The sequence below is a fragment of the Cheilinus undulatus genome, linkage group 13 (assembly GCF_018320785.1).
Source record: "Cheilinus undulatus linkage group 13, ASM1832078v1, whole genome shotgun sequence".
Taxonomy (NCBI): domain Eukaryota; kingdom Metazoa; phylum Chordata; class Actinopteri; order Labriformes; family Labridae; genus Cheilinus; species Cheilinus undulatus.
In genome coordinates this window covers 33,997,247-34,022,583 of record NC_054877.1, presented here as the reverse complement: position 1 = coordinate 34,022,583, position 25,337 = coordinate 33,997,247, and the positions used below count along the sequence as shown (strand labels likewise).

Sequence of the window (25,337 nt, the reverse complement as noted above, 5' to 3'; positions counted from 1 at the left end):
GATAAACTGATGAATCAGGGATGCACAATTTTACCAACACATCAGTACTCACAGTTATTAGCTTAACCCAGGGGTGTCCGAACTTCTTCCACAGAGGGTCACATACAGAAATATTTAAGAATGATGGGGCCATTTTCATCTTCCTCACCTTGAGGATATTTAAGTAAGTAAGACCAATCCAGTGTAAGTTTATACATACTTAGTGATTGAAAACACCCCAATGGCTTGTTAATGGCTGACAAGGCAAATAGACAGTCATTTTCAGGATTTGGGGGAGCCGATCAGATTTCAGGGGGGCCTGTTTGGCCCTGGCTACCACTGGCTTCGCTCCTGAAATGCTATTGGTGCTGCCATTTGCTGCAATAATGTATCAGGACATCATCAATCAATATTTCTTCTTGTCAAAATGTTTGTCTACAGAATCAACATGGTAACATGGCCTAGTGCTGAAACTAAAAAGTACAATACAGTTGAGCCCAAGCTTCATCATCTCATGTGGGCCATATTTCATTTTATTTCTAGAATTTGCTGCAGGCCAATCAAAAATGGACTATGGGCCGCATTTAGCCACGGGCCTTAGTTTGGCACCCCTGGCTTAACCTGTTAATTATCAGTATCAGCAGATTTGAAAATCTTTAAAATTTCCATCAATATAAATACTGATGCGTCAGTAGTAATTATCAGCCTATATCAGCTGTATACATGGCCTATATGAAATGTACAGATCAGCACATATCAGATATAAATATCAGCTGTAGATATCAGGTAGTATAAGATGTAAATATCAGCCTTTGGCAGCATGATTATTAGTCTTTATCAGCTGTCGATATCAGCCTTTTTCACCTGTAAATATCAGGTTATATCAGTTGTAAATATCAGCCTACATCAGCTCTTGAATATTAGCCATATGAATGAATTATTTTGTGGAGTTTTGAGTATGACTAACAGACCAATTTCAGCTCTTTTTTGTTTGTTCGTCCTCATGGTTCCACTTTTAACTGAGTTTTAAGGACTGAAATTATTGTTTTTGTTTATTCTTAAACTTTAAGTTGTGTGTTTTAAGGGCTGAAGTTTTTGGTCTGAACTACACTTTAATATTGGCATCAATATCAGTATAGGCTAAAATGAATTTACTAATATCACACATTAGATATTGGCAGAAATCCAGCGTTGAAGATAAAATGCCTGTTTAAAGCTAAAATGCAGAATTTTTGTCTCATTCAATGTGATTTGGGGTCAAATTTATGCCTCATCCATTAATACATTTTCACTGTTTCACCAACATTATCCTGCAATCTTCATCTTCTTTTGAAGCCACAGTGAACTTCTTCTTTGGCCATGTTACCCTCATTCATGTCATAGGTGCCACTCATGTTTACATTAATAGGTTAAGCTAAGGTAATAGCACAAGTAGGCAATTCAACTGTTCTTGTCCCAGTACACATGCAAAGCCTGTATGTATAAGTGGATGGAGATATACCTCATTTCAGCTAGTTCACCACGGATGCCCTTCTGTTTAACCAAGCTAACACGTTAGTGTGAATCACACTAGTAAGGATGATGATATATTGTAGCATCAATATTTTGTCCCGCCCTTAGTAACAAGTTAGTTCATCCAAAACCTTTTGCTATGACGAGGTGCAACTACAGGTCACTACTGGTGAAGGTACTTTTAGCCAACACTAAAATCCCCTGCTTCTTGAAGTAAGTCCCATCATGCTTGCAGAATAATACTTCTAGACCTGCTAGAGTTCAGTGTCCTACCCAGGACTGCTTCAGCAGGCTGAAATCCAGCACACATGGGGCCTTAAACCTGACTTGTACAGATGCAGGACAGCCACTCTGCTGGCCCTGCATGAGCAGGGAGAGAGGTGAAGCTTGTTGTAAAGGAGCATCAGCTCAGACCTGTGGTTAGCTGAGGATGAGCAGCTCTGTCTGTCTTTTGCCTCCGGGCACCAGGAGAGGAAAGGAGAGGGAATTGGGTGACGCAGCGGATCAGACACCCAGGGGACAAGCAGGATCAGCAGCATGCAGTCCAGGAGCGATCCGTCAGTCAGCTGTGCGCCTCAAAGGGCCGAGTGTAGCCAAGCAAAGAAGACGGATGCTGATTTCACTGATTAGTTCCTGTTCTCTAGGAACTTACTGATAAGTTGTACTCATCAGTAGAACAACCTTGTTTGAAGCTGTAGATTCAGGCTTGACAAGCAAAGTTCTTAACTACTGCTGCTGGAGTCCTCGTGCACACACAGATCACCAGGAGTGCTTTTTAAGGAATGACATGACTTGTTAAATTTACATTTGCTTTCTGCATAAATATTACTCATTAAATATTATGCAGAGGTTAATGTGATTTCTGTTGTCTAAAAAGATAGAAGCAGCCACTTATTTCTTCTAAAATGAACAAAAATGTTTGTTTTATGCATCACTCATAATGTGATTATTCAAACCTTTTCTGAAAAACACTTATCTGCTAATCAAAAGGCCTGATTAGAAATCACATAGTTTTCCTAATGCAGGGTTCTTCGTGCTCTTGTTATAGACATACTTAAACAGCGATGAGATCAAATGATCAGTCAGAAGCTTTAATGTTAAAGCTCCTTTGAGAAATTTTTAGCCAGTGTTTAATTAAACTGAAATTAAAAGTTATGCCTGACCTATAAAAACAAATGAGATTATGAGGGAGAAGATTTACTTCCCCACAGTATGGTTTTTAATTCATCTTGTTAACACTACTGCAGGGTAGTTGTCAGACAGGGTGAGATACAGCACCCTGCAGAAGGACATTTTCATGGCAAGGATTTCCAATGAGATCAACATTTCACCTTTAAGACAAGAGGATATAATGAATGCTATGAAACAGTAGTGAGAGTACAAGTAAAGATCAGCAAGTAGAAAAGAGGCACTATCTCAGCCACAGAGGGCGCCAAAAACATAGTTCCTCAGAGAAGCTTTAACACAATTTATTCATAAAGTGATTTATTTCTCAATAAATACACTCTCATATGTTTGTATCACTGGTTTTTGATCTAGTTAAAAAGTAAACACAAATAAGGGCAATTTTAATTGATTTATGGTACAGATATAGTCTGTTTCTTAGTGAAGAGCACTTTTAGCCAAAGAAGAGGGGTGTACAGACACTACATCTAAAGAAAAACAGTTTTAGAAGTAACTGTAAGATTCAGTTCAATTAAAATATATTACAGGTGTTGTCATTTTATTTTGAAACAGTAAATTCAGAGTTAAAATTCAACCTATAGTATCTCGATCATTTCTTTAAGGTGGAACCAGAAGGTTATGATGAATCTAAGGTTATGATGAATTTATGGGATCTCTATCTAATCAAAATGATAAATCAATTACTTAAAATTTTTTTAATACAGGCAGATAAATTATTAACAAAGCCCTACAGTGGATTATTGGTTTCCAAAAACGCATTGATGTATTAAATGTAAGACAAAAAATATACATGTAAATTTATGGCAATTTTTACTTTATTGGATTTGAGTAGAAGGTTAAATAAATATTTCAGTTACAAAAAATGAGAATTTTCTGGTAGTTATTTGAGTTAACAGGCTTTAAGGGGTTAAGCTTAAATCACTTTTGTATCTGTCAGCTAAGTATAAAGCTATAGCCCTGAACAAGTTAGCATAGCATAGCACAAAAACTTTTGAACAAGGAGAAAATGCATTTCCAGCAGGTCACAATGTTACTTTGTAGTCCAAAATTGTCACTCTTAAAAAGGGGTTTGTATATTTTACATTTTTAACAAACAAACAAAGAAAGAATCCTGTGCAGTTTGTTGCTGTGGCGTTCTGGTAGGCAGATCAGGTTTGCCTATCAAGCTAGCTGCTTAACCTGTTTTTTTTTGTAATATTTATTGTCTGATAAATTTGCTAACTGCTCGTTAACAGAGCGTAAGTTTTGTCTTAACAAAAGATCAACAAAATATCATTTTAACATGTGAAGTTTGGACATTCAGGTAGGCAGGTTATGTTAGCTGGTCAAGCTAGCGGTTGACCTGTCTTCCATTCTTTATCCTTCAATAAGTTCACTAGCTGCTAATATTAGCTTCATATGTAGTGTATAGACATTACAATGGTATCAATTACCTTATTTAATTCTTTACAGAAAACACATAACCGTATATCCTGAAACCGTCAAACTATTGCTTTAAAAGCTTTTGTTCTCTCATTATTTAGTATGGCTTATTTTTGTATTGACTTGTCAGTTTTGACATTATTGTGAAGGAGAACAAAAGGCTCTGAGAAGGTTTCATAAATAGTTGATCACTTTACATCAAACACAAGCTGTCAGCTCTTGTCAGCTTGTTTTCATTAACACACACAGAGAAGCTCATTTGCATAGAAACAAAGGAGCAGGAAGTTTTACTACTAACTTCCAGCCACTGCAGAATAAAAGTGGGTAAAGTCAGGAGAGATTACTCTTACTAGTAGGGCTGTCATGGCACAAGATAAGTTGGTAATAGCTTGCGATTAAACCTAATAATTAATAATGTGTCATTTTTAAAGCTTTCACAGTTTAAATTCTTTTGGTCATTAAAAATTGAGACTATTGTTTTGAAACCCTTTGTACTGAAAAGTATTAAAACTTGATTACTTAGATTGACTCACAGTTGAACTTAACAGATGTAATCAGACCTGCTGAATTTAGAGCTGGAGCTGTTAGAGTTGGCACTACTCGAGTTTAAAATTTTAGCTGACACCAGTAAAAATCAAACATAAGAAATATCTGTTTGGATACCATACCAGCACAGAACTCCCAGGCACCCAGTTTATAGCTTTTCAGTCATATGACCGCCACAGAGGCCTGGAGGGCAAAAAGAGCGTAGGACAATAGCAGGCACCACTGACCTCCTGTGTGCAGCTGCAGTCCATGGTATTTTAAGGATGCTATTAAACTATTTTTGATTTGCATAAACAGAAAAGTCACAGTCAGAATGTTGCTTTTGTGATTTTCCCTATCAATACCGATGCGTCTACAGTAGAGGAGATTAATGGTCCTTGTACAGCCATCAGGATCATTATCTACAAAACTATGGATATTTTTCTGCAGGCGTATGATTTTTGATCTGATTAAACACAAATTTTAACTGTTAGCTGACTTGTCTAAAGTGAAGTGAATACATAACCAACTGCACACTGCAACAGTAAAGCAACCTAACACCATATCATTGCAAAGTTGGTTTGCAGCATGGACGTTCTTAGATGTCTATTTTCCTATTCTGCTAAATGCCCATTAGATATATGTTAAATTTACTAGTTGAAAGAGGAGAAAACTACAGTTGAATTCATAACAGAGTCATTGTGTCAGTGGGTATGATGTTGCCTGATATTATGTGTGACGCTTGGCTAACATTAGCAGTTAGCTCTGCCAGCTTTTCTCTCACTATCATGGTTATTCATCACTTCGGCTGAGTAGTTATACGTGAGTATAACCCTCAGCAGCCTACATACAACTTTATTTCAATTTTCTAGTTAAAATAACTGTCCAACAGCCCTGCTCTGACATGCTAACTGCCAAGCTTCTCATCCCTAGTTTGCCCAATGTGGCTAACAGCATAAATAGTGCTAGCGCTGCTGGCCTTTCATCCTTTTTGTAGGTTAACATCTACATTCATAAACTGAGTGCTTTAACTCAATGTGTCTAACCTGATACAATCTCTGGACACAATAAGTTGAACAACAGCTTTTGGTCAATCAAAAAAAACAAACAAACAAAAAAAAAAACAGAAATTAAACTGGCTAAAACAAGTAGGTGGCAACCAAGACTGTCAACTTCTTCATAGTGTACAGCAGTTTGCCTGCTGAGGAGCAGTTCATGAGTGTTTGACGTCACATGAAAGCTATGAATACTGGGTTATTCCTGGTTTTACGTTAACAAAAAAACTGCAAGAAAACTCCTGCCCTCCTGAAAGTGTTTAACTGCAATTATTGATGGATTCAGTTCTCCTCTACACAACTGTCATTTGAAACAGAATAACATTTTTAAAGGTGTTGGTATTTTTTTTGATACTAGTGATCATTACAGTATCAAAGATTATATCATTTTAAAAGATATGGCATCAAAGCATCGATGTAGGATACATTTTGACAGCTTTACTAATGTTATTAATGTATGGATCTGATAAAACTCTGTAGGCAGAAAGTTGATTAGTTCTACCATTTCAAGCAGGAATTACAAATATTTTGTCCATTCCAGCTTCTAAAATTGAAATTTTTCCAGTTTTTCTTTGTCTACTCTATCGATTTTTTTTCTCATGATTGGGTAAAACTAAAACTGACATGCCCTCAGAGAAAAAAATATTAAGTATGGGACTATCAAGGTGGAAAGCTTCCTTGGCCCCAGGGCCAAATGGAGTCACCTATGGAGTCTATAGAAGTGCGACTGATGTCCTTCGATCTCTGTGGTGATTTCTAAGGTCGTATTCACATCTGATAGTCCGGGGACTCTGTCCGTTTTGGAACAGAAATGGCAACATTGTTGCACTTTGCTTTGGTTTGGTTAGTATTCACACTGCTCTCTTGGTCAAGCGGACCAAGCTGTCTGCACACCTACAACCTCTGTCCGCTGGGGGCGCTGTCACTACAAACAATTCGGCGACAAAGAAGAAAAGAAGGCGTAGAAGAAGACGAAACTCCTTCCGCCTGTATTTTCTTCCACATAATGAAAAAACACAGAATTTACGCTGTCTTGTGGTTTCTGCTCTTGCATTTCGACATTATGAGCAGCCGGCAAGGTGGTGAGCTGTCCAGCATGTCGTCCTTTACACAAGACGAATAAATCAGCACGGACTACGATGTGTTGCCATGGCTACTCAGACGCGAAGTGAGGTACCGACATGCATTTGAGTGTATTGAATCACATATAAATTTGTATATCATTACAGTTTATGCCTCATCCTGCCTTTGGTTCACAAGTTGGTCTGCTTTGCGTTCACACCTCCAACGAACTGCACCAGGATTCGTTAGGAAGCGGACAGAGACCACCTGTTTCAGGCGGTCCAGAGTCCGCTTGTTTGGTCCCCACCAGAGTTCATGTGAGCATTCACACCACTCGAAACGAACTGGACTATCCGGGAAGACGGACCAGAGTTCGGTTAAAGTTGACCAAACAGCTCTGGTGTGAACGCACCCTAAGGTTAGTATGGGTGAAACAGTCTATTCCAAGAGCCTGTTGTAGCAGGGAATCCTGATTCCCAAGGAGAGGGAGTCCTCTGATCTAAACCAGTTTAGAACAATTTCACTGTGAAATACAGGATGGATTTTCTTTAGTATTGTAGCACAGAGGCTTTCTAGCTACATTGGAAGGACAGTGCAGAAAGCAGGGATCCCAGGTTTTGCAGTGTGCATAGAACACACTAGCATGATCTGGGGTCAGATTCAAGCAGCTTCAGCAGAGGATAGGGATTTACATGTTGTATTTTTAGATTTGGCAAATGGCAAATTGGTTCAAACCTCATGACTGTTTCAGAGTACCAGGGTTGGTGGTTAGCCTCGTGAAAACATACTTCTGAGACAATAGGATGTGTATTGGTACGTCAGTTTTCACTACAGGTTGGAAGATAAGCAGATCTGTCTGTGTAAATGACAAATGAAAGTACAGTGCAATAATCATTAGTGCTACCAACTGTTTGGTAATGGCTTGGTTTATATCTCTTAGTCTCTAAAATGAAGGAAAGCCATTGTAGTTTCTTTAAAGCATACACAGCTCTTACTGTAGACCCTCATCTCAAGCTCAGCAGCTCCAGATGGACCAGTCATCTTCTCACTCAATCAAACAACTTCTTTTATTGACGCCCAGACAGCCAAGGACACACTGTACTTTCAACCCTACTGTCTTTAAAGCCCAACATAAACCTACATTATTCTTATCACACAGCAGAACAAAGCTGTGTTTCTTGGAAGGAGTGCTGCTGTTGTTCCATGCAGAAACATGCTATTTGTTTACCCTCTCACACCCTCCTTGAGCGCCGTTCCCAACGACTCGCGAGCAAATGGTGCACAGCAGGCGTCGTGTCATTGAGTCTCCGTGAAGAAAGTGTAATTGTTGCAGTAATTATGTGCTAACAACAACAGAACAATGGGAGTCGACGCGGCCGCAGCTGCATGTTGAGAGACCCGGGGACGGGTGGCTTCTCGTAAAAGGTGCAAAATAAACCTCCCCGGACCACCTCTCAGGTGACGACTGATTGACAGCCTGACAACAATGCTCATTGATCCTGCTGCTGTTTTATTCTCCTTCCTGCTCTCTGATTTCTTCCCGACTCTCACCTCCTTGTTGAGTCGTAAACAGCCAGGGGAAGAAAACAACTGCTCGCATCACCCGTTTTCTCAGATTTGACATATCTGAGCAGGGAGGCGTCACACTTGGGTGTTCTGGGTAAAAACCTGCCTTACAAATATGATTTATTAAATCTCCCTGTGCATGTTTGACCTCTCTGAACTGCTGCTTCTTAATGGAATACTTCCCACTGAAGGCATCTCGGAGGAGGCTTTGTTCTTAGCTCTACAAATGAATATTGAAAGGAGTGCATTTGCAAACACGCGCACCCAGAAGAAGAATTAATTAGGCCGAATCAGAGATATGCCGTGATTGTCAGTGCTTTCAAAAACTTGAGTGCATGTGGGTGCAGGTTTTGAAAGAGGAGGGAGAGGAAGTTTCACCTGCTTCTTTTGTGACGCTCCTTAATGCAACAATTTGTCCTCCTCACACCTTTTATTTCAGCTTCGTCAACCTTCCTCCTACTCTTTTTCTCTGCAGAAACCCTTATGGACAGTCGGTGGGCAACCACAGAGCTGGCATGGACCACGTTCCCAGAGAGTGGGGTGAGTAGCTGCGTGTGTGTTTGTGTTTTTTCTTTTGCATTGCCTTGTTTTTTCTCCTGTTAACAGCATTTGTTCCATTTGCTTGTTAATAGAGCCCAGTCTGCCTTGAACAGCACACCTCCCACTGTTTTATATCTTTGTTTTTGCTGTGTATGTTTGCTTTCTTCAATACTTAAAACAACAAATGAGGAACACACAATGTGTGGATGAAATCAAGATTTTCAGTATTTAGCAAATGCTAAAAGCTTGACAACACGTAAAGCAGGCAAACAAATGAGCAAATACGCAGACACTCAAAGCAAATCCCCACAGTGCGTAAGGACTTTTAGGTAGGCTCTCCTCTGCGTGTCTCCACAGGATAGAGAGCCTGATAATTGAAAGCATGTGTCTGTGTCTTCTATATTATAGGCCCAAGAGCGCATTACAGACAGAAATTAAGGTTTTCAGTTGATCCCCCCTGTAGGAATGGTGAGAAAATAAAACAACATGAATTTGACCCCGGGGCTAACAGCCTGACAGACCTCCCCCACTCCTGGCCAGTGTAATTTGTCTTCGCTACGTGAGCGCAAAGTCAGTCAATGGAAATAGTGGGTTTCCATGGAAACGATCTTCGGCAGCCCTCCTCTTTCCCTTTTTTCCCTACGAGGGCCGGCTCTGAATGTCCTAGCATCCATGAAGTCATATGTCATGACCGGGCGAGGCAGCCGCTCTCCCAGCAGCCTGACAGGCCCATACGTTCGTGGGCCGGCAATTATCATATTTGTCAGGTAGTGCATCAACGTGTTGCTGGTGATTTATGACGCCTAATGCCGACTCTTGGGCTCATCGTTTGGGAATAAATTGCGCAGGAGATCGCAGACGTGAGATGAGTTATGCATTATTTTCTTCCAGTTGAAATAATCAATTTCTGGGAAGCTCATTTGTTATGGAAACGAAGCTTTCGGTCCAAGAGGGAATAAGGAAAAAAATCAAAAAAGATTGACTCCTCACAAGGTTATTTCCTAATGGACTAAATATATTGACCAGTGAAGCCGTTTATCATATTGTGTTAGGTTAACTTCAACATACAAAGAGTGGTATTAACCACTTTAAAGCTTTATTCTCAGCTTCTCTTAATTAACACAGGGAGAAGTCATGTGAATGCCATGTTAGTCTTTAAATCATTCTTTTCAGAGCTGCAGAAAAAAAACACTCAGATGCTAATATCTGCTCTCAGGCTATATGTGTAGGCACTGGAAAATACATATAATATATTACCCACGTAACCTGAAGTGCTCAGGAGTGCTGCCACAGTGCAATCACACTGACAGCACTGCATTTAGATGGGCATTTTAATAAATAACTCACTGTTTGCATTATAGATATAAGTGGAAATGTACAGTTTTATGCCCTTATCCCCGTCAGCGCAGATAACAAATTTATGTGTTATAGAAACCAAATCTCCTCTGGAGGCGATTTCGATTGCACTGCAGCAGCTTCAGAGAAATGTGTGCTCTCTGTATGTGTGTCCGCAGACTGTGTAGTAGCCACTGTACGTCCACCAAGACATTTGTGATGATCTTGTAGCCGCAAAACATCCCTCTGTCTCCAAACCTGCAGCACGTGATCAGCATCAGAACTCAAACAGGCATAAAGCGTGAAATGCGCTTTAATGGGAAAATGTTTTCTATTAATAGTCTGTAATGATTGGAATTTTCTGAATGATTCATGCAATTAGAAGCGTTTTAGCTGCAAATTATTCCTCACAGGCCACATGTACACAATAAACACTGTGAAGATGTGTGCTGCATTTTGATATTCTGCGATGCTTCACTCGTTGCTGTTTTGAATGCCCTCTATGCTTGAATGCTTCGTATCAGGATGCGCTACGTTCAACATTACTCAATATTAATTAACAACATATTTGATAAGTGGGGTTCTGCCGTAGCTAAGTCATTGCTGAATGAGAAACAGAGCTGTTGTCGCATCAAGGAAACACATCAGATAATCAATGAAATTTAGTTCATAGTCTGTTATACAGCTGTTGTCTCCGTCAGCAGGGATAAAACCTTCTGAGACTTTTTTCCCTTTATACATTCATAGATATTTATGCCTGGTTTGGACAAGGTACTCCTCTGATGCATGAGTGATAAATGCAACTTTTCTTTCTTAAAGCCCGTTTATTTCCCCTTCGCATTTCCCTCACTTTTATATCAGGGTTGGTACCAGTATCCAAAATGGAGTCAGTACTGGAGTCAGTATTTGTATTTGTACAACATAAAAATTCCATTTTAATACAAAAATATATTTTTGAAAATCCCATTAAACATTTTGGAGCATTATATTTGTAGAAAACGATGCACATACTGCACTGTACAGAACTTTAAGGCATGTTTGCCTTAAAAGTCTGAAGTAAGGTGTGTAATGGCCCACATGAGGGCACTACTGAGAGGGAATGAGGGTCGACACAACCCTGGTCATGCTCTGGATGTCCTTGCATATTAACAGGGCCATGAGAAAATTATCTGTTGACAAAAATAACAAATTCCACACTTTTAGGGCAGAGTAAGGGGTGGATGAGGCAAGTAAGGATACCGTCCGGACAGGTACTAGAGTTGCAATGAGTACCTGCTGTGGATGTTCCAAGTGCCAGAAAACTGCCAGGTCTCCGGCCTTATCACCAGGGGGGAAAAGGCTGAAGCAAAAAAAGTGCTGTCAAGCTTGACTCTGCCATCCCCCCCATGACATCCTTTTACCTTGCAAAGCAGATGGATTGGCCAGATTCCACGTCTGTCATCATGCAAATCTATCTTGCAGAACTCTAATCCCAAACTATTATGCCACACCTGAAATCAGACATAACTAATTGGTGCCAATTTAGGAGAACGAGTTTGTAGCTTTGGGCGTTGTTTTGTTGTACTGAAAGCCATTAGCAATGGCTGCTGCTGGTGTAGCATTTAGCTCAGATGTAGTGTTAGTGTGGTGGCACTTTTATCAGAACTGGACCGCATTTCTGTATTAAAACAGGAGCAAAGAGCTACACTGAAAGGTTTTTTGCCAGAGATGGGTTTTTGCACTTTTCCTGCATGCGTTTTATCCACCAACAAGCTCCACCATTCATAAACTACAACAACAACTACATGCCAAGCTAAGATTACCACCAGACTCACTGTACATGCCTACTACCTCATTTTGTCGTGTTGCTCTGATTGGCCTGTAATGAATGTCACAGATAGAACATTTGTCTAATAATTTTCTGGGAAATTTTTTGAAAGTCCTATCCTTCCTAAATGCTTTGTATGAGAGGTTTGCCAGTTAAATGTAAAATATATTCTGTGCAATGGATATATGAAACCATCTGTCTGCTGTGTCAGGTTAGATTTAATTTTGTTTGACACAAATGATTGTAAAGATGAATTGATAAAGCCTTCCTAGTTTGTGTAAAGTAAGTTTTTATTCTCTTTCCAAAATGTGATGGTTTGTGTAGACTCTGCTGCTTTATTATATTTCCAGTTCTCTGAATGAGTGCCCCCTTCCTGCTTTCTTATTTTTTTGCACATTTGTGACACTTAAAGTCCCCATAAAGTGATTAAAAACATTATTTTAGGTTTGTTGTATGACAAGCCACTGTGTTATGAACCTCCAGGTCGAATTTGAGTCATGAAAACATGAGACATTGAAAAATGTGGCAGTAAATCTGCTCTAGGATGGTGTGGGTATGTTGGTTGAATGAGTCCAAGCCACACCCACTCACGAGAAATCCAACCGTCTCAAGTTTTAAACAATGCTTCTGATCAGAGTGCAGCTGCCTGCTCTGTGCCAGAGCAGAGAGACTGAGTGAATTTATTGTTTTCTGGTACAAATCTCTCTCTAGAGTTAACGGCACACCTACTCACAAGAAATACAGTCCTCTTAAATTAAGAACAATGCTTCTGATCATAGCACAGCAGCCTGGCTCTGTGTCAGAGCAGAGAGACAGAAGTTTGGGATTCAATTGACTATTTTCCGGTACAAATCTCTCTGTTATGGTACTTTTAATGACCCCTAGGCCACCATAGCTGATAGATTTCGGAAATTTACCTCACAATAAACAAAAAACACAGTGTGTGGCTGGCTGTTAACTTTCAATGAAGACAGTGACATCAGTTAACAACAGACTGTACTGAGAAGCACTGCTCTGTGGTTTTATATTGTTTTAGCTTTGGGGGGGTGGGGTAATTCCCCATCAAGACTGGTGATGTCATTGGCTCAGAGTTTTGCCCTGCCCAAATGAAACCAAGCCAGCAAAGAGGTGAACGAACTTCTTACAGTTTCATGAAACATCTAAATCAACATTCATGACATGTCTCGTAGGAAGTCTGCAGGACTGAGTAAAATGGGAAATCTATTGCCTCCATGCCAGGTGAATTGGTTAACCCATGGGGAAAAAACACACTGTAAAGTGTAGGGATCATACTTAATGTACATAGAAATCTCCCTACTGTGACTACAACTAACAGGTCCATTTAGAGTTTTAATGCTCTAACTTGTCCCTATTCCCATTCAGTCCTAACCAGTGTTCTTCAGTTCCTGCCCCCATCTGACATACATGCATCGGGATCATGACTGCAAACACCTTATAGTATTAGTATTAGCATCTGTATCTGTTCAAGTGTTAATATCAGTGCCTGTACTGATATTGATGCTGTTTTTATTATCTGTACTGATACTGTTATATTATCTGTATTGCTATTGAAATAATTTGTGGCATCAGTGTTGGAAAAACAGGTGAAAAACTGGGAATATAACAGAATGTTGCAATTGTTTTGTAATATGTTTCGCTCCTCTTTCTTCCTCTTTCACAGTGTCCTTCTTTTGTCTCCACAGTGGGAAGAAGTGAGCGGCTATGACGACTCCATGAGCCCGATAAGGACCTACCAGGTGTGCAACGTCCGACAGCCCAACCAGAACAACTGGCTCAGGACGGACTTTATCCCCCGCAAGGGCGTTCTGCGAGTTTACGTGGAGCTTAAGTTCTCAGTGCGTGACTGTGCCAGCATCCCCAACATCCCCGGCTCCTGCAAAGAGACCTTTAATCTGTTTTACTATGAGTCTGAAGGGGACGTAGCGACAGACACCAGCCCTCTGTGGAGGGAGAACCCCTATGTAAAGGTGGACACCATCGCCCCAGATGAGAGTTTCTCTCTGTTGGAGGCGGGAAGAATCAACACCAAAGTACGCAGCTTTGGCCCGCTCTCTAAGGCGGGATTCTACCTGGCGTTCCAGGACCTGGGTGCATGCATGTCTCTCATCTCTGTCAGGGTTTTCTTCAAAAAGTGCTCCACTACTATCGCCAACTTTGCCGTGTTCCCTGAGACCGCTACGGGGGCAGAAGCCACCTCCCTAGTTATTGCCCCTGGCGCCTGTGTGACTAACGCCATGGAAGTTTCTGTTCCTCTGAAGCTCTACTGCAACGGGGACGGGGAATGGATGGTTCCTGTGGGCTCGTGCACCTGTGTCGCCGGCTTTGAACCCTCTGCAGACGACACGCAGTGCCAGGGTACGTGTGGTTAACAGACATTTGGACTTTTATTTAACCAAACCTCCTTTATATGCTCTGTGCAAGTCACCTCAGTGTGTGCCCTCTTCTCTGCATTTATTGTGTGGCTCCTGAAAAGGGGGGTGAAGGAGGGTGGAGGAGAGTATGAATTAATGAGGTGTTGCAGAGGAGAGCAGCATACAAATATTGTGAGAGCAGGACGGGAGGGAGGGAGAGAGATAGCAAGAAAGGCACAAAATCGAGAGGCAGAGAGGAAAATGCAGATAATGGAAGGGAAAAGGAAGTCCAGAGAAGATGATTTAGCAGAGATAGTGTGAGGTAAAAGGTGTGAATCGCTGAAGATGGAATGGGAACAGCAGCCAAAAGGAGAAGAATAAAAAGAGATGGGGGGAGGGGCTGCAGGAAGTCAAAGACAGACAGACGAAGCCTCCTTTCACCTGGGCGTGAGAAATAGTGTCGAACATGCGCTGGAGAGCTCATTCGTTGCCATTTGGCGGCTCAAGGTTAAAAGCTTGCCGCCAAAGCCTGATAAAAAGCTCTCAGGGGCTTCAGCGAGCCGCTGCGATGAGGAAGTGTAATTTCCTCAGCGGCCTCCCGTTAGTTAATCTACAGGCGGCCACACTCATTAACACCATTCAGACCAACATGAGCCAACACTGCCACGCTAACATTAATCACTCAGACGTTTCATTTCTTACCTCTAGTCTCGCCATGCTTGCAGCCAAATGCTGTGCGGGGCGGGGGGGGGGAGAGAGAAGGAGACAATAGAAAGAAGGGAAACAGTCAAAACAGGAGACTCATCCTGCGCTGCGAAGAGGATTGAAGCAGATATCGGGTGGATTGGGCGTCCTTTTGAAAGGGTGCAATGAAAACAAACAAATAAAAGAAAACGATGATGCTCTGTGGAAGAGAGGAGACAAAAATCAGATCAGAGAGGACAGCTGAAAGGTCTTTGTGAATTATTAGAGGAAAAAAAGAGGCATCTTATCATCGCTGGATTTTTATTGCACGGTTTTAGAGCTACAATGTGCAGCCATTTGCTGTGCAGATTTTCCTCAAAGTGCCATTGTTGGGAGTTCAAACGGAAAGACCACTTAGCCTAAACTGGTTAATCGCTCCCTCTCTCTCTCTCCACTGAATTTTAGGAGCCCTCACGCTGACAGGACAGATGTTTGCCAGAGACCCCACTTTTTACAGCACCAGTTAGGAATGTGGCAAACAGTAAAACATGGGGCTCTGGAGGCAGATATATCCAGGCCTTTTTGCTGCTAATCCCCTTTATCTGAATCCGTCTTTAGTCCGGGCTTATGCTGGTTTATCCTTAAGACTCGATATCAGGCAACCTTCGGCGTGACACTTTTAGAATTCAAATTAATCGTTTGGACACATCGTGCAAGATTACCATATGTTTTGTATATTTTCCTAACAACCCTCCTTGGCTAATTTACGTCCACTCTGATGTCCCTTCATTTGAATTGATTTATTGGCTTATTATGGAGCTGCTCTGAATGCATGTGGATGCCTTGTTTGTATGCAGCGCTGTGGTTTTGGACCCAACAGACACTGATTGATGGGTTTGGGGTGTATCCCTCGTCTCTGAAAGCATTCTCCATCCCTGTTTGTTTGACAACAGCAATCTCCTGTCAACAGTCTATCTTCATCTTTATCCTACTTTCTCCTCCTCTTCAACATGAAACTTAGCTGTCAACCCAAGTCTCTTTAAGGGGAGATTAATGTCACCTGTAAGAGGGAGTGAGAAGGAAAGAGCAGATGCAAATGTATAGATAAGACCTTATGTTGAAGTGTGTGCCATTTCTCACGTTTTATCTGCGCTTTCTACACAAAAATCGAGCATCACAGGTACTTCAAAGGTACAGTTTTTGTTCTGCAGCAGATATGACAGCAGCTTGTCTTTTAGATAAGTGACAGCTTAGCGTTTGTTTTTGTTTTTCTCTCCTCATTGTCTCTTTTTATCTCCTCTACCCGTTCATGCAGCCTGCATTCCTGGGACCTTCAAATCCAAATTCGGGGAGGGATCCTGTTCGCCCTGTCCGACCAACAGCCGCACCAGTGCACGAGGAGCCAGTATTTGTCCTTGCCAGAGTGGATTTTACCGAGCTGACAGCGACCCTCCTGACTCAGACTGCACCAGTAAGTCATCCTCCATTGCACATACTCAAAAAATGTATTTGGTCCTTTTTTTAAAAGTTGAAAAACATACAGTAGAAAATCAACTCCAGATTCAATCTAACATCATGATAAGCACAGCTGCAATGACGGCCCCCTCTGAAATGAACATATCTACGATATTTCTTTATTTTTTATTTTATTGGGCTGAACTATGCTTTTAGAAATGATAGGTTTTAAACCTTTTTCCAATAAGACACACACATCTCCTTTTCAGTGGTGTCCAAGGCCAAGACAGCAGCTGAAAAAGTTTCACACAAAGAACAGACAACAAACCAAAAACAAGAAAAAAATGACAGAAGGCAATACAGCTTCATCAGTAACACTTTTGCATTAACTGGTCAAATGATCCTTAAATCCTGCTTTAAAATCTTCAAACTCAATTCTTACGTTTAAAGTGATCCTGGTCAGACCAGGATGATGGAGCAAAATCACTTCAAGCTCTTTTACCAAAGACAAAGCAAGTGTGTGTATTATCTACAGTATGATGAGTCCATGAGACCGAAGGTTAAAACTTCTGATCATTTTTGGAGGCAGTAGTGGACATAAATTAAGTAGGCAGTTTATTGGCCTTATTTCCTCATTTCTTTATTTCTTTAATTCCTTTTTTGGGGGGGGGGGGGGTTTATTTGGTAGAACACTGGGTAAAGTAGGAAATCAGAGAGAGAGAGTGAGGAAGGTGGGATTTGAACCTGAGCAGCCAGCTAAGACTACAGTAGCATTCATACTCAGGGCATAACCCAACCACTAGGCTACCTGCACCCTGTAGAACAGCCGTATGAAGAAAAAACATACCAATGTTACATTCTTCCATATGACGTATCAGCATGATTTTAAAAAACAGGAGCAATGCCGAATGTTCAAAAAAAACAATTTAGCACACGATACAGATGCCAATGTATTTCTAATGCCTTATTTTGGTGGAACACTCCCAAAACGCTAACATCATCAGACCAGAGTTTCACCAACAGGTCACATCCTCAGTCCAATAATAAGTCATTACGTTGATTTGACACAACAGATCATATACTATTACTACTGCTACTGACATTGGTTCATACCCACGTTATTTGTTTAATAACTCACAAACAGCTCGGTGGTTTAGTCAGGAGTCGTCTGTACCTTGTGTTATCATACATTGACCCGTTTTGTGTTCCCTTATGTCCTTTTCAATCCATAACAAGTTCCTTTTTACATGATTCAGTTCATTCCATAATCTTTGATCTTCCCAAAGTTCCTTTTTTTCTTTCAAAATAAAAGCAGGTCTGTATTTAAACAAAAAGTTAAGGTCCAAAATGGAACAAAAGTAGCTTTAAATGCATTTCAGAATTTTAAGCACTAATTTTCAGAGCTTTATTTTTTGGACACATTAAATCACTTTTTCCCCTGAGTCAAAATCTGAATACTTTCTAAACCTTCCCTTGAGAGGCATGTCATTTTACTTATACTGGCATTAAGTATGAGACCTCAGTGTTTCCCACAGCACTTTATTCTCAAGGTGGCCGCCATGAACAAAGAGCAGCCTCTGCCTTTTGTTCATGGACCATGAACATGTTGACCTAAAAGTCTCAAGCACCTCTGCCATCTGAACAGAAAGTTTCTTATTTAAAAGTATTGTACTGATCAGTGCAGAGATATTTGTTTAAATATGAATATCAGGTCAGGAAATGAGATTCAGGCTAGCATAACACCGTCTTCTCTGTTCTCTCTGCTGCTGTCAGTAAGAGCATGAGGAGAGATGGTAAATCAGAAACACAACCTCTCTTTCCAAATCAGTATGATGTTTATACCCTCATTATTTCTCAGAATAAGGTAACTAATGAAAGTAAAGCCATTGGTCTTGTGTTTGATTTGTGCACTATCATGGGATTGCATTGCATTCTTTTGCCTGGTGCTCTCCGTTCAGATAGATGGACAGCTGCAGATGTGGAACGGAGAGCTGAGAGAAAAAACAGCAGCAGTAGATGATTAAAGAGGAGGGGATTAGCAGCTGATGAGAGGTTGGCTAAACAGTGAAGACACTGTAACTGATTAATGAGGAGGTTATCTCAACATTTGTTAGATTGTTTGAAAAGTTTTTTGTGATATAACATTATACCCAAGTTAACTTCAGTTTTTATTCCCAAATTCTTACCCCCCAAAAGCCTCAGAAAGTGTTCACATCCCAGCACAGGTGGTTAGCCAGATTTAATACCAGATTGATAAACTGTAAGCTGGAGACAGAGAGAGACAGAGAGAGCCGCACAAACTGTACAAACTGAAAATGAGTATGAATGTCTTAAATAATAATAAAACAATAAACTAATGTAGGGGTGTTCAAACTATGGTATGGGGGCCAATTATGGCCAATGGTTAATTTATGTTTAGCCCGTAACAAATTAAAAAAAAAATGGTAAGAAGAATTTCTTGGTATCTTTATTTATAATGCCCTAATGGCTTATGGCAGCAAATAGCAGTATCTGTGGTGTTTCAGGGTGGAGCTAGTGGTAGCCATAGCTGACCAGGGCCTCTGAAATTGTACAGGCCTCCATAAAATCCTTAAAATGATCATCTATTTGCCTTATGGACCCTGGTTTCAATCTCCATCCCTACATAAAAGTGGCCCTACCATGAGAGAAGGGTCTGGCTGCAGACCATACCATTCTGATGGCCAATCTTACGCCGTAACGCTCAGAAAGGATATGGCGTAATGTGCTGGTAAAATGCATTTCCAGTTTTAGATTTGTATCTAAATTAAACTTTATTCATAAATAAAGTCTGGCAGTTACATTCATTGATTAACCACATTGCAAACATTTTTGACTGAGTCAAAATTTGACTATCTAAAACACTAACTATTGAAAAGTGTAAAAAAAGAGCTTTAAAAAGATTTGGCAGATCTTTGTCCATTCTTTATGAACCCACACATGCCCCAAGATGCCAGCCAGCTACCTCCTTAACTGGCAAATTTTGGTTAACTCAAACATATATGACCAAAAATGTGTCTGGTAATTTAAACAGATGTTATCAAAGCATGTGAAAGTGGTTATTAGTAGTGTTTTACTTACTGAGGTTATAAAGGGATACTTCAACATTTTGGCAAATTTGCCCATTGCCATAATTCCTATAGTCTTAGCAATAGGTTTGTTTCCTTTAGTTGTCAGTGCAAGCTGTTTCTAGATCTGGGGGGACCAATACACCAGCTGCACAGCTAACGCTATGGACGCAGACGGAATTTTTTACTTTCCCTCATCAAACTCATCAAATACACAATCCAACAACTCCAAAACGCTCTCGTGGAAAAGTTATGGCAATGGGCGAATTTGCCAAAATGTTGAAGTATCCCTTTAATCTCTTGGTTCACTTTGCTTATCTGAGCAAATTTTACCAGCAACACTGTTTAGATTCTCTCATGTTGCAGTCATATCACAGGGTAAGTCATAGTCTACAGATACTTCCAGGAAAAACAATTCTAACACAGCTCTCCAGGTGCTCTACCGTGAGCAGAAACCTGCTAACATGTTGGAGCTTTTAGCAGCTAAAGAGTCAGATATTTCCCTCATCATTTGGTAAAAACCAAAGACAGAACTTAAAGAAGGTGAATCAGTTTGGAAGCAGATATGTCCGTGTTGTGGTCTTAACTTTTCTGCCTCAAAGTGACTGAGAAATATTGTGGTTTAGATCGTGTAACTGGCTCTGCTGTGATGACATCTTTTACATTACTTGTTCTCTTGTTGTTTGATTGATGCAGTATCAACCGTCTAAATACCAAACAAAAAACTAAAATCACTTCACAGTTAACCAACTGGGGCTCGGACATTGTTAGTCAGTGCTCTTTGCCTTTAATCCCATCTGTGGTTTGAGTTCCCACTTTCAGAGTGAGACACAAACTTAACAACATAATTGGTCCTCCCAAATGTTCAATGTTATGAAGGGACAGATGTCTCGAGTCACTTATAAGGCTCTATTTCCTCTTGTGGAAAGAGGAAAAACGCCTCTTTCTTCATGTAAGTGAGCTCTTTCTCTTGTAAGGTGCATGGTGGAAATGTCTGTCACATACAAACGTGAGGCTTAAAGGTTGTTTAGAATAAGCAGATTATGGTCATCCTAAAAAAGAAAGTTCTGCACTAAAGCTGCAGCATGATTGTAGATATTCTCTCTTAAAGAACTGCATAGGACCCATAACTCTGTCAGAAATCTGCAGCTGCATTTCAAACTCATGGTGTCTGATGCTGGCTGCAGCGTCTGTGCTTGTTCTGCATGAGAGAGAAGTCCCAGCCGTCGTGCTGATGGAGAGCGACATGTGCTGCCTTGACCGTGTAAAATCACCCCCCAGGGGCCTTTCGCCGCGTTAAATGACACACACGGACCGCAACTGTCTTCCCCAGATCCTTGTCACAGGAACACTGTGGACGCTGACCAGCGTACGCAGACAGGCGGGAAGGGACACGAGCACCACCTCCAACAAAAACACACACCGACACAAACACACACAGGCGTGACAGCTCTGTCCCTGCGGTCTGTCAGAGTTTGTGCCAGGCAGCCTGTGCTTTGTGTTCGGAGCGCTGTGTTGCACAAGAGCGGCTCAGCCAGTCAATGGCCGGCAGCTTGGGCTCAGCGTGTGTTTTAGACGGGTGTCCAATTAGAAGAGCCTCCACTCTGAACTGTGCAGGCCTAATTAGGAAGGACAGGACGAGTGAAATGCAGCTCAGGGCAAGCTGAACTCAGAGGACTGGCAGTTTTGGCCGATGTGAGCTGACGGCCTGAGTCTTCCCCTCTCTCTCTCTCTCTCTCTCTCTCTCTCTCTCTCTCTCAGCTTTGACACAGGTTAGACTGGCTGCAGCTGGAAGCTCAGAGTCAGAGCACTCTGTCTTCTCTCACTGAAATAGGATAAAAAAAATGAAAAAAACATCTTTGTTGCCCCCCTCTGTGGTTATCACTCTTTATCCAGGTTTCAAACCCTCTCCGTTCAATACGCAACACTGCCTATAGAAACATGGAGGACTTAGCTTTTACTGATACAAGAACATGAATTCCTATCAAGCGTGGATTAAGTCCCAGCAGCACTACGAGGGGTTACACATACATAAGAATGGAGGAGGGTTTCACTGCAGAGCTGTGTGGGATTGTGCTTTTCATAAAGGAACATTACTTAGTGATGAACACTGCTGCATAACAAGCTGCATTTATCCTGCTGTTTTTGAATATGTTGATTTATTTGTCAGCACCGAGAAGGATTTTTCCTCATCATAATGGTCTTACATGCCTTTTTGAACTTTTCTCCATCTAAAGGATTTGTTGGGAGCATGTGAAGCAATTTAAAAGTTTTTTCATGCAAATGTATTAGATTCTGTACAAGAAGTACCCAGTGTTGTTCGCTCCCTAGAGAGATATTACATCAACATTAGAAAGACCAGCGGCAATCATTTTGACTGTTTTTACTTTTGTAATATGGATAATTTTGCTCAATTAAATCGCACAAAAGGCAAAGAAAATATGATCACAGCTACCTAGACAAACCACAGGCAGTCATTTTGACTTCACACATTTTGCTGCACTTAAATTTTGATATATTTTTCTGCAGTGCTTATTGGACCTAATTTTTTTAAAGACATATTTTTGGGTTTTTAATGCCTTTATTAAAGGGGGAGGACAGTGGATAGAATTGGAAGCAAGGATGAGAAACCTACCACCAAGCCATCATCACCCCAGACCAACTGTCGGTGTCCAGTAGTTTAATTGAACCAGGCTGAGGAGGTCTCAGACTTTTACTAGTCAGGATGAATATGCCGCTCTGTGGTGCTGATCAAGGGCTGGTTTAAATAACAAGTTACAGGGACATCTCCTCTCTCCAGCTGGTATTAGGAGAAGACACGTCAGAAAACACCATTTTGGCTATCATCAAACATTTCATCTTGGTTGGTATAAACCAAATAACCTCATGATTTAAACATTAAAGCCCATTATTTTAAGGGGATTTCAGTATTATCAGTATTTTTGGCCTCTGATCCTGACCAGATTTTTACTGTATGTCTACCGATTCCAAGTCCTGATCTGATTCTCATATTTGCCTAGATTAGAGTTTTAAGGTTTTGGTTTTTTTTTACCAGATGTCTGAAGTTTATTCCATTTCACTTAGTACAGTTATGTTGAAAAACCAGAAAAACAATTTTCTGCAGTGTTTGAATTAAATCAGACAAGAATCATAAATCCACTTTTAAGTGGTCAAAACAGCTGAAAGACCTGACCAGTCAACAAAACATGAATTCAAAAAATGAACTCAAATAACCTCAGTTCCACTTAAAAGTGGAATAAACAGCTTCAGTTATAATAACAAATAATTTTAATAAATTTATTTGAAATACAACAGTCCCATTTTTAGTGGTATAATTAGCTTGACTATATTAGTCACAACAAAAACTGAACTCAAAAATTGAATTCAAAACAACTCCACCTTAGAGTGGGTTTAACAGTTTGACTTGAAAAGGCATAAAATCAGAAACAAATGAATCAGACAGATTCAAAACAATCCCTGTTAAAATGTAGCAGCTTAATCTGAGACATCAACCAAAACACTTAATAACATTGAAGTAAAACCTGAATATCAAATACAAGCCACTCTTGTAATCACAGTGACATTTCTTAAGTTCAGCCGGTGCTGCTACAGAACTTTTCCTCCCTCACTCTGATTTAATTCCCCACTGATACCTTAAAATGAGGCAAAGGTTCTTGTTTAGGAAACCAGCAACTCAGTCGCCTTTTCTTTTATCTCTTTTTGCCTTATTGCTCTGTTGATGGTATTTATGTTGCATCAGTGTAGCAGACATCACCTCTGTTGTAGTGAAATCACCGTATTCTGTTGCTTTTTGTTAAGATATATCAGATCAGATTGGTAGTATCGAACACAGCCCTACTGCTACCACCTCACGAAACAGCCACGTTTCAGATGCTGATGGATTGCTTTCATTTTCAAGCTTTGAATATTTTTATACTGCTGGCATTTTAGCAACAGGGTTGCAAGTTTCTTTTACTTTTTTATTTTAAGGCTGCCTCAGACTACACACATTCAGCCAGATTTTGGGAAGCCTGCAGTGTTGCAGCTTATTGTCAAACGTTAAGTTCTTGTAGTGTGACATAATCAGTGCTGCATCCATTAATGACGTGAAATCTGAGCATTTGCTCTTCTATTGGGAGAGCAAAGTCCACTAACTTTCCAGTGATCAGCACAACAGTTCTATCCCCAAAATATATATTTTCTATAGACAGTTTGCTCATGAGACTTGTATATGATTATTTAACCTTAAAAGGGGATCAAAATTTAATGTTTCACTGTCAAATCAGATACAACCAGTTGTTATTTTCATGTTTTGAGAGTGTCTACATTGTGTAATTTCATTTTTTTTTTAAATTCATTTATGTACGTCTGTTAGTATTGATTTTCCATCAGAGTGTGTGATATAGCAGTCAGATTGACAGCTCATGATTTTTCTAGTGTGTTTGGATTTCTAGCCTCTTTAGGGTTAATGCACCATTCTTCAAAGATAACATGAGCACAGCATAGCGAGCATGACTAAAGCCTCTGCTCTATATTTTCTTCCTCCTGCCCACCTATTCAACACCTACATTTGTCTTTGTTTGTGCAGCGATCCCCTCAAGGCCTCGCAACGTCATCTCCAGCGTGAACGAGACCTCGCTGTCCTTAGAGTGGGACGAGCCTGAAGACACGGGCGGAAGGAGCGACCTCGTCTACAACGTGGTGTGCAAGAAATGCCTGCGAGACCGGAGCCCCTGCACGCGCTGCGACGACAATGTGGACATCGCGCCTCGCCGCCTGGGGCTGAGGCAGAGGAAGGTGGTGGTGAGGAACCTGCAGGCTCACACCCGCTACAGCTTCGAGGTGCAGGCGGTCAACGGGGTCTCCGGGAAAAACCCCATCTCGCCCAGCTACTCAACGGTCAACATCACCACCAACCAAGCTGGTTAGTAGAACAGTCAGTGACACTTAATGTGTCCACAAACTGAGTTAATTCTTAGGGCAGCTGGGATCAATACCACTTAACATCACGATGGAGCAGGCTGGTTAGTGGATCCCGCGTTCAGTCAATGTCAATGAGTGTATTAATGACTTTTAGTATCCAGAGCAGTGTTAACACTCACAGTAAACACTGTTGAACAAGTTCAGAGAGAGAGAGAGAGAGAGTGACACAAAGGGGAAAAAAACCCAGACAGAGATTTTCTAAAGGAATTATAAGAAGGGAAGATTAAATCATAAATATATTTTATATCTCTGCTGTCAGCACTCAGCACTCTGTCAACCGTCTCTGACAATGTCACCTCTCAACACCTCCTCATAATAACTGCAGCGTCATCATCACCAAAACTGCTCAGCACCTTTCCACGGACTGTAATTACTCTCCCAGTTAACCTGCACTTAATCCAGCTTTCTGGGCTTTATGGACCTAAGACAATGACTGTCAATTGAGTCACTTTCAGGCCTCACTAATCAATAAACTGCAGAACGCTGAAGGTGAAACATGGTCCATTTTTCAAGTTGAAGGCTTTTGAATAACATTATCTTTCTTTGATGGTTTGTGACTTCTGAAGTGACTTAAAAAGTAACCCGTGTCCTCTCTGATGTCTCACTGCAGCACCTTCAGCCGTGCCCACCGTCCATCTGATGCGCTCCACCTCAGACACTCTCAGCCTGTCATGGCTGCCGCCTGAGAAACCAAATGGGGTCATCCTCGATTATGAAATTAAATACCATGAGAGGGTAAGCTCTTACTTTTTGGCTGTTACATCTATCT

At 40.9% G+C, this 25,337-nt stretch overlaps 1 protein-coding gene across 1 annotated transcript in view; it reads left to right on the top strand.

Annotated features, from left to right (window-relative positions):
• The window catches only part of ephb3a (eph receptor B3a), a 61,005-nt gene that overhangs the window by 7,181 nt on the left and 28,487 nt on the right, over nucleotides 1–25,337 (top strand). The window contains exons 2-6 of the mRNA XM_041802790.1: nucleotides 8,782–8,846; nucleotides 13,692–14,364; nucleotides 16,360–16,515; nucleotides 24,174–24,509; nucleotides 25,179–25,303. Of these exons, the coding sequence (XP_041658724.1) occupies nucleotides 8,782–8,846; nucleotides 13,692–14,364; nucleotides 16,360–16,515; nucleotides 24,174–24,509; nucleotides 25,179–25,303 (1,355 nt within the window). The remainder of the gene's footprint in view (nucleotides 1–8,781; nucleotides 8,847–13,691; nucleotides 14,365–16,359; nucleotides 16,516–24,173; nucleotides 24,510–25,178; nucleotides 25,304–25,337) is intronic.